At 24.7% G+C, this 13,313-nt stretch overlaps 2 protein-coding genes across 2 annotated transcripts; both read left to right on the top strand. All coding sequences in view use genetic code 12, as the record gives it.

Annotated features, from left to right (window-relative positions):
• Positions 1 to 5,137: 5,137 nt before the first annotated feature.
• KGF54_001985 (uncharacterized protein) lies at positions 5,138 to 5,422 on the top strand (the record flags this gene model as incomplete). Its single annotated transcript, XM_051762414.1, has 1 exon — positions 5,138 to 5,422. One exon carries the CDS (start codon positions 5,138 to 5,140, stop codon positions 5,420 to 5,422), a length of 285 nt encoding a protein of 94 aa, XP_051620497.1.
• A 4,870-nt stretch (positions 5,423 to 10,292) lies between these two features.
• Positions 10,293 to 12,383, top strand: KGF54_001984 (uncharacterized protein; the record flags this gene model as incomplete). Its single annotated transcript, XM_051762413.1, has 1 exon — positions 10,293 to 12,383. The coding sequence occupies one exon, from the start codon at positions 10,293 to 10,295 to the stop codon at positions 12,381 to 12,383; it is 2,091 nt and encodes a 696-aa protein (XP_051620496.1).
• Between the last annotated feature and the right edge of the window lie 930 nt (positions 12,384 to 13,313).

The following is a 13,313-nucleotide window of genomic DNA, read 5'->3' as shown; positions in this document are numbered from 1 at the left end:
CCATTGCAGTTAAAGCTGACACTACTAAATAATATTGATAATAATTTGGGTTTCAACACTAATATGAAAGATCATTTTCAAAAAAATTTTGAGAATATTTTGTTGAGTATTTATAATCTAGTGTGTTTGTTAAAAATGGAAGAAAATGTAAAGTACCCCACTTCACATTATATTGAAATCATGAGCGGATTTTATTTTAACTAAAACATTTGTAAATTCATATGATTAATCTAATGTAATGTAATATTTCTTAAAATATAAAAACTTTAAATTTTTGAAACATCTTTTTTAACAATTACAAATATTTGGTAGCGAAATCAAAATTTTTTAAAGACAGTAACCCCTTTAAACATAAAAAAGTTTATCAAAGTACATTTATATGTTTAAAAAGACAACAAGGTACATGTTGCTACAGTATAAAGTGCACAATGCAAGTTACTTGAATTCACAATTTTTTTTCACAATCATTTATATGATGTTTTTGTTGTTTGTTGGTGATTATGAAGTTTTACTCATCTTAGTAATAACAGTTTTGAAAATGTTTAAATCTGAAACATATTTCTTAATTGATAGAAAAAATACAAATATCAATAAGAGACCGAGATAATGAATAAAATTTAAGTATGCAATCATGTTTTTACTTTTAAATCTAAATGTTCATTGACTATTTAATATTATTAAAGATTAATGATTTATTTTTTAGTATATGTGAAGGTAATCTGTATTTGAATTCTCTTCTTTACTTTTACCAATTTAGTATGCAAAAAAACAACGGTATTATATTTAATGAATGAAAGAAGTACTTATACACTCCAACACCAGAAGAGACTTTTTTGAACTAAATTTGGGTAAGTGAATGGAATACCCGAGAGATCTTGGATTATTTTTACAATAAATTTTATGAAATGAAACAATGTAAAATAACTTATACATTGATCAGAATCAAAATTAAACTTAAGCAGATAATTTTAACGCGTTATAATTTTTCAGATCATTATTTGCATCATTAAACAATAAAATTTTGTACTAAGCCAAATTTGTAGATTTAAATTCTAAACGTAAATAAAGTTAATTAAAAATATTAAAATATTATCTTCATTTGATACGTTCAAAAAGAATACATAAAATCGAAACTTGAACTATTAGATTGATCACTTAAGTATTACTTCAAGTTAATTTGATTCCCGGACTTTTAAACTAAATGATACAAGTAAACAAGAAAGAAGTATTATAAAAAAATAGCGAAATTAATTTCACACTCCCATTAAATTGCTTATTTCAATTTAATCAATTGAATATTAATATTAATGATTATTATGTTGAAATGCTAAATGAAATCGATCTTTTTACAACTTATAGTACTACTTTTAATTAAATTTATCACACACATTTTTTTGTTTTGTTCTGTAAATGAAAAATTTAAAGATAAATTTCAAATTTATTGGTTAATGTGAAACATAGTATTATCATATTTGAAGTAAACTAATTAATAAAAGTAATTTCAAGGAGCTGATAACAATGGACGATAACTTTTTGATATAACAAACGCTTTGATGAGTTGGAACAAAACTGTCTTTTATTTAATAGCGCTCAACTAATTAATAGATTGTTGAGGATTTAGAGTAGCAAACTCTACACTTTTAATTTTACAAAATACATGATACAAATTACGTATATTGAAAATACTTCAATCATAATTTCCCATAAACCAACGATACATTTTTGCTGTTGAAAAACTTCTCGAAAATTTATCATATTTACGAAGCTGAAAAAAGATTCTCATAATCAAACTCAATGAATTAAAATTTAATATAATTTTATTTTAAATCAAACATAAACAAACTAAATTTATCAATTTATTTCTTAATTTGATAGATTTTGAAAGAATACATGTAAATGAGTTTTGGAATTTCATTAAAACGAAAAATGGATATTAGGTGATTTTAATCTTGTACAATTCCAGAAACATACCATGATTTTACCATGCCTCAAGAATCGCGAACAGTCAGTATTCAATTTTGAACTTCATTGATTTTACTTACGATATATCCATCATTAATATTTCAAATTTATAAAATACATATCAATCTTTGAATTTTGAATAGTATAGAAACCAATTAATTTATCAACATTCATTTGATCAATTAAAAAAGAATCCATTTAATGATGTTATATTATTAATAATTTATACTTCCATGCGGATAATGCAAAATAAAAACTAAATGATTATTAGAATAAAAAGCTATTAAGTACTTATCGTAAAAAAAAGTTGATTAAACTAATTTTAATTTTTCAAGATTATTTTGTTTTATATTTATAATAAATTAATTTGATAATTAAATTTTATAATACCCCACACTTTATTATTTTCATTAAAAAATTATCATGAGATAAATTTTATTATGACCCAAAACATTTATAATTTTCATATGATTAATATAAATGTTAAATATAAAATGCAATATTTCCTAAATACAAAAAATAGTTTAAATTCTGAAACATCTTTTTTAATAATAGAAAGTATTTGGTAGCAAGATTAAAGATTTCCAAAAATAGTAACCCCCTTAAACATCAAAGTTTACATTTATCTGTTTGAGAAGACAACAAGATAGAAGTTACTGATTTATGAGGTGCAACATGTAAGTGAAATATAGAGATAAATTATAAAAAACTAACTAGTTTGCAAAATTAATTTACCAACCCTTCAAAATTAAATCATCTCTTCGCCTCAACAAATTACTTTATATTAACTGAAACCCAAATAACTACCATTTTTAAGTTACCAACTATTGAATTTTAATTTACTTTTTTAATTGGATAATGTACATGGTGACAGAAGAATATTAAAATTGGTAGTTAGTTAATTCAAAATTTGTATCAAAGTGATTACTGTATATGTAGAAGTGACCGATTAAATTTTAGAGGTGGCTTAATTCTAGCTGATACTAATTTATTATTTTAAGAGGAAATTTGATTATTATCCATCACTATTTGAGGATCAGTTCACAATTTTGATACTGCGATTTTTCATACGATATTTCTTGTTTGTTGGTAATTTTTGGAGTATAATTTATTTTAGTAACACTTTTTTAAAATTGTTTGAATCTGAGACGGATCTTATAAACAGAGACGAAATACAAGTACAATATAAATACAATGAATGAATTTCTGATATATAATCATTGTTTTGTCTTTACACTAAAAAGTTTTTGACTGATTATTATGATCAAAGATTAATGATCTACTGATTAGTATAGGCGAAGGTAATTGATATTTGAATTTTCTGCTGTTAATTTACAAAATCAGTTTGTAAAAACAACCATAATATTTGTCTCAAGTATTGAAACAAGTTTTTAACATCAGTATCGACCTTCTGTGATGTGGTTTGAGGTAATAGGATTTAATCCCGGGAAGGTTTTGGTAATTCGACAAAAAAGCCTAAATATTAATCAAAATCATCCCTCCCTGATAAACTAAATTAAACGTTAGCAGATAATACTACCGCGTTATGATTTTTCAAATCATTATTTGCACCATTAAACAAAAAAATTTTGTACTAGATCAAATTTGTAGATTTGAATTCTAAACGTAAACTGTGCTAACCAAAAATGTCAGATTACTATCTCCATTTGATACTTACAAAACGAATACATAAAATCAAAACTTGAATTATTAAATAGATCACTTGAATATTACTTCAAATTAATATGATTCCTGTTACACTCAATGATTGAAGTAAACAAGCAAGTGAAAAAATAGCAAATTACCTTCCTTACTCCCATTGGAATGTTTATTTCATTCTATTAATTGAAATGTAACTCATTAACTATTATATTTAAAATTTAATAAAAAACTTTTTAAACTTATAATAATTTTGACCTAATAAAATTATCACATTTTATTTTTTAATTTGTAAATAATAAATTCATAAGATGAAATCTAAGTTTGAGTAACATTAAAGATGCTAATATTATTTGAATCAAACTATTTGATTAAGGTGAATTCAAGGAGTTAGTAATAATATTGATAAATTTTAAATGTATTGTACGCTTTTATGAGTTAAAATATTGTGTCTATAGTGAAAAATTCTGAGCTAATTAATAGGTTTTTAAGGATTTAGAGATGCAAAATCTACATTTTTAAATTTACAAAATACATGATACAAATTACTAATATATGGAGTTTCAAAAAGTTTCTTTATACCAGGAACAAACCGCATCTGTTTCAAAAATATTAAAAGGCAAAAAAACGAAAAAATTTCATGACTAAACTCAATGAATTAAAATCATTGTAATTTTGTTTTAAATCAAATATAAACAAACTAAATTTATCAATTTCTCTCTCAATTTGATAAATTCGGAAAGAATACGTTTAATTGAGTTTTGGAATTTTATTTAAAACCAGCTTGTTAGCACCTTGCTTGTTAGCAAGGTGATTTGAATCCAACAACTAAAAAATTCCACTGCCCTGATATCAATTGTGAACTTGAGTCAACATTTAGTGTGTAAAATTAAATTTTTTTCTCTATATAGAACATAACATCATTGAAATTCTGAAATTCAAAAATAGTATATCATTTCTTGAAGTTTAAATCGTATGAAAACTAATCAAATTTATCAACATTTATTTGATCAATTAAAAAAGAATCCATTTAATGATGTTATAATTCTACAAATTGAACGTGCAAACCTAGATGTGGATGTATTATCTTGCCCAACATCAAATGAAAGTGCATATCTTAAATCTGTAGTCATTGTTTTTAATTTGAAGTAAATTGGGAGTGGAAACATAATCATCGAATAGACTAAAACTATTATCAACAATAAAGTCAACTTTTGACTGAAAATAAGGAACGAAAAGTTTGAAAAAACATATTTACAAACAATTTATTGAAGATTATTTTGTGTTTAATTTATAATAAAAATATTTCGATGAAAAATAAATTAACTTTTTTTAGTACCCCGCATCAAATTTTTTTATACACTCCATGAGCTAAATTTATTCTAACTAAAATGTCTGCACTTTCATATATGATTAATGTAAGGTAATATTTTTCAATTACGTGAGAAGTTCAGAATTTAGTAATCTGAAAAATTTAAAACAATTAAGTATAATAAATTGTAAAGTTAATTATACTATGTTAATCAATCAGACATTTCCTGATAACTTACAAACTTTAGATCTTTCACAGAACAAAATTGAAGATTTAACATGTTTAAATATTACAAATTGTACAAGCTTGTCAAATTTGCAATTGAGAGTTGTTACAAAAATCGATGAACCAAAAGGTGCTACTAAATTAAGAAATTCTATTTTGAAAATAAAGTCTAAAACTGGAAGCTGTAATGCGTATCTATCAGCTTATAGACGTCGAAAAACAAAAGTTATATTTGAAACTAGGAATGGTGAAGTTAAAACTTAATGAGTGATTTACAATCAAAAACATTAGTTGAATACGAAGATGATCTAATTGAAAAGGGTATTTACGAATTTTGAGTAGTTTATTTAATTTAAGTAGAGTAATGGAATCATCAAAATTTTGCATCAAAATACACTATAAAATCAATTTGTAGTCATGAACACATATAAGAAAAACATTTACTCTACAAATAATCTAAATCATTCAACATACAAAATACAGCAATACATTTATTATATTAAATACTACCAAAACAAATTACTCAAAATTCTCGATACTTCTCATTCGCATAAACCTAAAACATATTTAATTTCTAAGGGTTATAACATCACTAACTTCATTGCTTCAACTTCATTTGAAACTAAATAAAAGTAACAAAATTCTAGTAATATTTGCAACCAGTTTTACATAAATTTCAAAAAATCAATTTATTTAAGATCAATAAAACCCGAATAAACTTGAAGTAAGTCTTAAACTTATTTATTATCTAATCATAGATATAAAGAGCGAAAACTTAGACAATTGCAAGAAAAAGCCAAAATATAGACACCCAATTTAAAATACTCATCTTCTAGTATGGAGATCAATTATTAATAATTGTGACACCTAATTTCATATTCTCGATAGCTTTAAACGTGACATTGGATGTTTATAATATAAAAACTAATGAATTTTATTAAAGTTGTGTAATGAATGAATTTCAAAAGAATCTATAATCAATTAATAATAACAAATTGGAAGTAAGAACAAAAATCCAAAAGTGCATTATAGAACTATGTCCTTTTTGATAAAAAATCATAAAATGTGTAACTATTTGAATTTTATTTGTTTGTTTTCGGTGATATTGTTTATTATTTATATATTTTATATTCAATATGCTCAACAAGTATATTAAATTTACTCCACAAACTTTAATAAAATTGTAGTTCGAAATTTCATATATTAAAATAAAAAAATAATATATGATAAATTTATAAAATAATTTAGGGGGGTATAAATTTCTGAAACAATTAAACTTGTTTGGTAGCCTTTTTTAAATATTCTATTATTTAATAATTTTCACAGCATCAAGTATCTAATTATAAATCATTGACATCAAAGATAATTGTGAGCTTCAAACCAAAAAAATAATCGTAATCTAGTTTCTAGTTAATTTGGTATTAAAACAAAGTTTTAATCTTGTGAAATTTGTATTCATTTCATGTTGATTTGAAAGTCTCACCTTTTTATATAGGGTAGTCTGAAGCTCTTAAGTAAATCTTATTAATAGATCTTTCAATTCGTATCAATGCATACTTTAGTTCAATCGATTGTTGAACTATAAAATTTTTTTTTCGAAATATATTTTAGATCAAATAAGAATACAATTAGATGCCAACTGTCAGACAACATACAAATACAAATTAGCATATATGAAATTATATACAACTCGAAATTGACAAAATTTGCTCACTTCAAAGGTGTTAAAAGAGATAAAACTAGTACAAATCTAGGGTCACCTTTCTTTATTGTTTCTAATAAATTATAAAGTTCTCAGTTCTAATAAATTATAAAGTTCTCAGTAACAACGTATTCATAATTTCGATATAGAACGATTTTTATTTTTTTCAAAACTACATAATAAATTCTAAAGCAATAATATATCACATTACGATTCGAAAGCAGCACAATTAATTCGAGGTTTACCAAGCTCTCATACAAGTATTCTTAAATTTTCAGAATGATCAAGTACTCAACATGTGTCAACATATACTCAAATAAGATTGCGGTCTTGTAAATTCCAACCTGCAATCAACTTAGTCTGGTGTTTAAAAATTTGACTATGAAATGAAAAAATGGTGAGAGGAAACCAATTAAATTTATCAAGGAGCTAATACTACTTAATGCTTTCAAAATAAATTTTTTTTAAATAATAATAAATAAACCTCAATCAAGAGATCGTCAAAGATATAAACTCATCAAAACTCAACTTCTCATACCATTTATATAACTAATTTTATACTATATAGTGACTAAAAAATCTGAAATTTGATAAAATTTTGTGCACGTAGATTTACATTTATTAATTATTACAAAATTTGAGATTTCAATTCAATAAAATTCATTAATTAATTAGTCTGATTTGATTCCAGAAAACCTTTAAAAAGTTTATCATACACGCTTTTTGATTAAACATTTGATTTTTCGACCCATTTAATAACTGTAAGTTACTTTTTTGAATTTTATTGCAATTGAGCTTAGTTATATTCAATTGTGAAACTCATAAACTATATGAGGGTAACTTTTATTATATTTGGTGCAATTAGTTATGAATATTTTGCATTTTGACTTACTGCTCCTTTCCTCTTTTGATTGCAATTTAATGCTACAGGGCTTTTTCGCTGAGATATCATTTACCTTTATTTCAATTGACGTAAGCAATCTCTAGAAGTAATAAAAAAGAGAACATCTACAATTTCTTTAATGTGTTTTTAACAAAAGATACCAAATACAAATTTACATTTAAAATTAATCTGTGTTGAAATAATGCAAAAATATCGGACGTTAATATATTTCAAGTTTCTTTAATTTTACTCAACGCTATTATGTTTCAATACTTCATGAAGCATGAAACTTTTGAACTTGACATAAACTAATCAAATCTATTAATAGAATTGTCTCAAAAAGAAACAAGATTTTTTAATAAATTCTAAAAGAATATGTCTATTGAACGAATATCAAATTGACATGAGGACTTAAAACAGAATAGGAGATTGCAAGTCAAACAAATGGACTATCATAATTTTTAGCTTTTATAATTATTTAGGTAATCCCGATATTCAAAATTCATCTTCAATACTCATATACATCATATAATTCGATATAAAAATCTTTCTATTATTAAATTAACAATAAAAATCCACATCAAAGTGTTACCCATAGAAATTAAAAAAGAATGCATAACAACATAATTGAAAGGTTGCAGAAGTCAAAATCAAAAATCATAGAACTCAACATAAAAATTTATTTATAAAGTATTCCGAAAACTTATCAAATTTATCAAAAATAAATTTGATCAATTAAAAAAGAATCCGTATTCAAATGATTATAAGTCATCAAAATTTTTGAAAATAAACTTTTGATAAATGATATCAGTTAAGACAAAATACAAGCAAGCATAACATCGACCATTCTTTGACCAAAGATTAAAAATTGATTCTTTATAAAATTATTCATTTTTGATTTTAATGTGCAAAATTCATAATATTTATATACTTCAATTAAATTGTAATTATTAAGATTTTCAACCCCACAAAATTTTAGATTAACCCAACAAATTCAATACAACTTATGAAATTCATATGCAATACAAATTTACTTAGTATATAACTGCAATATAACTATTTTTATTGTTTATTTAATTTGATTTATTTATTTTTAAGTAAAGTTTAATTCTGAAACAAATTTTAAAACAATATGAATATTTACGAGTAAAATGGTAGCTTTGAATTCGTATTTGTAGATTTATATATCACGTGAACTATATATAAGTTAATTTATATAATTTTGCCTACCTCGTCCTTCCTCTCTACATACTTTTTTACACTTTTTATCTATACTTATACCCATCAAATTTTATTATCAATCTTATATCATAGCAAGATTATCTTTAAATATCGCTTTCACGTCATTTAATATATGTTGTGTTTATATATCAATTCTTCCATTGGTTCTATTATTCTGGGATATTACAATCACGTGCTGTATCACGTTTTGTGTGAAATTCCTACAGTATTTGTTTTAATGTTGTCGGTAAATAACCTCCACTACACGTGCTCTTTAATAAAATAAGTTCGTAATTATCAAAAATTAATCAATATCTTGAATATAGCAACAGACATTCATTAAAGGCAATATTCATTTGATTTCAAAATATATCAAAAAGTGTCTTTGCACTTACATAGCTATGTCAATCGGAAATTCAACTCAAATTTAATTATTTCACTAAACGTCTGCCCAATTAAGGTTCAAAAGTAGAATCACTTTTGTCGAGAATTCATGACTTCTCGAGTTTTATGATGTAGTGTTTCAGTTTATCAACTACAATTTCTTAATTCTAGGAATCGAGTTTTCAAGCATTATAAATTCTGAAAGAAGAAGCACACATGTTGGTATAAGTTCATCAACTGCAGGTGATTGAAGCAAGTATAAAGTTTTGGAAAGATAGTGAACAGCGGCACAAACTAAGAGTGTAGTTTTGATTTTTTACAACTATTTTGTGATTATCTGTTTCAAACTAATATATGATGATCTGAACCAAGTACTTTCAAATTGCAAGCTCGAAGATTTTTATTGCTGAACTCAAGTTAACCAACTACTAATACCTCTTTCACTAAACCACAAATTTTGGTAGGAAGATTAAACAATCATATAATTTTGGAGCAACGCAACTCAACAAGCTGTTCAATTTGGAGGAGAATTAAGGGCTTAGTTTACTTGGTTTACAAAGTGTGATTTTTTTGTTTCCCATCAATATGTCCCTTACAAAACGTTAAGTAATTCGGTTTTCAGTAATGAATTGAAGCTCTTCAATTTCATTATGACTCCAAATTAGATAAAGGTGCATTTTGGAGGAAAAGATTATAAGGCGTGGCACATTTCATGAATATCATTTTCAATACAATTCTGAAACATATGATAGTCGCATTATTGGAAAATTTAAAAAACTTTAAAAAGAATTTAATTTTCCTCAATAAAAATAATTGGCAACCACTTTTTAAAAAATCAATACACGTATTATTTTCATCAACTTATATTCAAACATTCTACAACAAAAATATAAACTTGATTACATGTTCATTTTTATTTTAACAATTTTATTGACTCATTTATAATGAATATATTCCTTAATTTACCAGAAGAAGTATTAGCACTTATTATTAAATATGCCAATGATAAACAAAAGCTTGAAGAATTGGTTTCCATTCCTGCGGTACAACAATATGCATTACGTGAAAGATATTCGACTTATAATATGGAAGCTTCAAGTGGATCCTATGATGGATCAATCGAAAAATTGAAAGAAGTTTATATCAAATACAACTTCAAACCTTCAAAAATAATTGGAAATTTATATCAAATAAATCAGCTAATTGAAGCTTCAAAACCCAAAACAGCACCAGAGAGAAGAACAAAATCAAGCGTCCAAGATGTCAGTCAATTCTTGAATACTATCGATTTCAGTCAAGCAGAATTTGAAGTTGTACTATATCATGGAGATATTTATTCTGAGTTGATCTCAGTTGTTAATAAGCTTAATGTAACTGGAATTCATACGAATAAGGGAGGTAATAATTTTTTCACTATACTTGGTAATAATCAAAGAACATCATTTTTGGAATTGATAAAAGCAAGTAATCTAACATCATTAACTACAACTTATCTGGATTTGCTTCAAATTCAACCACCTAAATCCCTAAATGAGTTAACAATTTATAATCAGCTGAACCAAAATTTTTCCTTGGATTTAAGCACATTAAATAATCTTCGAAAATTTATTTGTCATGACTTAAGGGAAATGGATTCATTAGATGGTCTTCAAATACCCAAATCAATCAGGCATCTAGAATTAATATCCTGTGGAATGCAAAATTTAAATAATTTGGAAAGTTTAACAAAATTGGATACACTTATTATCGAAAATTGTTCTAAATTCATTGGTTTCATCAAGTGCATTTTACCTGAATCTTTAAGAAATTTATGCTATGCCAATTGTCTCACAAAAGGAAAAGTTAACCAACTATATAATGAAGTTAAAGAACTCACAAATGATCAATTTGAAATTTCAGATTTTTCAAGTGATGGTAAATCATTAATTATTGGCCCTGATTTCAAATTTCCTCCACGATTATACAACATGAGTATTATAGATCATTTTAGTACTTTACAATTTGAATCACGATCAACATTAAGAGGACTTGATAAATTAGAGTTAATTGGTATAGAAAATTTTAATTTAAAAGAATTTTTTCAATTATTACAAAATGAATTAACTTCAGTTAGTATCACCTATTGTCAACTTTTGGATATTGATGACTGCCAATTTCCTTGTGTAAAAGAATTAAAATTCTCAGGAAATACAATTTCCAGAACTTTTAAAACAAATTTGGCTCAATTGGATTGTTTGAAAGATTTAGTGATTGAAATGAATGCTTATGCTGATAGTTTTAATTTGGATCCTTTCAAATTTTTTACAATTGAAAATACTTTTGTTGATTCATCTGGTACACCAAAGAGGAAAGTTGCAAAAAATGTTGAATCTTCCTCAAGTGATCAAGCTGTTTCAATTAATATGCCAAATTTGCAGTTTCTAAGTTTGGATAAATACAATAGAAATTGGGGAAGAAGAAATCAATTTAATATTGAAGATGTTCCTCCACCGGTAAACTTAAATGGTTGTAAAAATTTAGTTTCATTATCAATGTCCAACATGGGCTATAAAATTTTGAATCTTGATCATTTACCAAACTCGATAAAATTTATAAAATTTAGAGATTTCAAATTTTTCTCAATTGTCGGTGTTTTTGATAAATTTTCACATCTAGAAAAGTTAGATTTAAGATCTAATGAAATTAGCTATTCAATGTTATCAAATCAATCATTCCCAAATAGTTTAAAAATTTTAGATTTATCAGATAATAAACTTGAAGATTTGACTTGTTTATATCTTTCAAATTGTACTAATTTAAGTCATTTGTTTTTAAATAAAGTAACTGGTCTGGATAATCCTAAAGGTGCAAGGGAATTAAAAGAATTATTTCTAAAAATTAATATTGACTCAAAAGAAAATATAGCTGAATTAAGTAATCGTAATTCAAAAAAGATTTTTAAAATTGTTAATGGTAAAGATGTTAGTAGAGCTGCTAAAAGGGAATTAAAATCAAAATTAAGAAACAATGATGCTGATCCAACTTTCAGAGGATGATTAATAGGTTCTGTTTATTCTCAAATAATTGGTTTGTCCTTACCTATTCTTGTTGCTTTTTTTTTAGTTCAATTTTCTATATTCATTACTTGTAACTAAATATTTATTGATTTTGTGTAATTTTTACCCCTTGAATATTTTTTGAAAAGTTTATTTAAAACTTTATCTATTTATTTAGTCAAAGACCACAATGTTCAAATTTTCAAATTACAACAGTTTATAAATAATACAAAATTACAAAGCTACATGTATGATTAATCAGATTCATTCCACTCTGGAAAAACGATTTTAACGTTAGCAGGAAAAACCGTCACGTTGTGAATTTTAAATCATTAATTGCAGCAAAAAACGGTGAATTTTCTCAAGATTTTATATTCAAATTCTACAACTAACGTACACTAACTGAATATATTAACTATTTATCTCTGTTTGATATATTTAAAAAAGTTTAATTAAGTCGAAATTTGAGTCTTGAAATTGATTACTTGCTTATTGATTTAAGTTTACCTGATTCTTAAACTTTTATACTTACTCAATTAACTTGAGATTGTGAGTAGGATTAATAGAATGAGGAAATCGATTTTCAATCATTCTAGCAATAAATTGAAATGTAAAAGTCTTAAAAAATATCCTTGGATCTCAAAATTCCCAAATTATTATAGAAAAGTTTTGAACCTTAAATTTTAAAAACTCTAAGCAAATATATCAAAATAAATAGTTAATTAGTTTGAAAACTATCTCTTTCGATGTGTACAAGCTAATTTAATCATACAAAAAGTATTAGTAACAAAAACGTAATAGTTATTTTTCAATTGAAATAATCGAGCAAGAAGCATTATGAAAACATATCAAATTTAAATTCTTATTCCCATTAAATTACAACTTTCTTTCAATTAATTAATATTCAGCTCATTGATCATTATGATAAAT

This window comes from Candida jiufengensis (genome assembly GCF_024610255.1).
Source record: "Candida jiufengensis strain CBS 10846 chromosome Unknown scaffold4, whole genome shotgun sequence".
Lineage (NCBI taxonomy): Eukaryota > Fungi > Ascomycota > Pichiomycetes > Serinales > Debaryomycetaceae > Lodderomyces > Lodderomyces jiufengensis.
The sequence above is the reverse complement of the archived record's forward strand: the minus strand, read 5'-3'. Positions and strand labels throughout refer to the sequence as shown.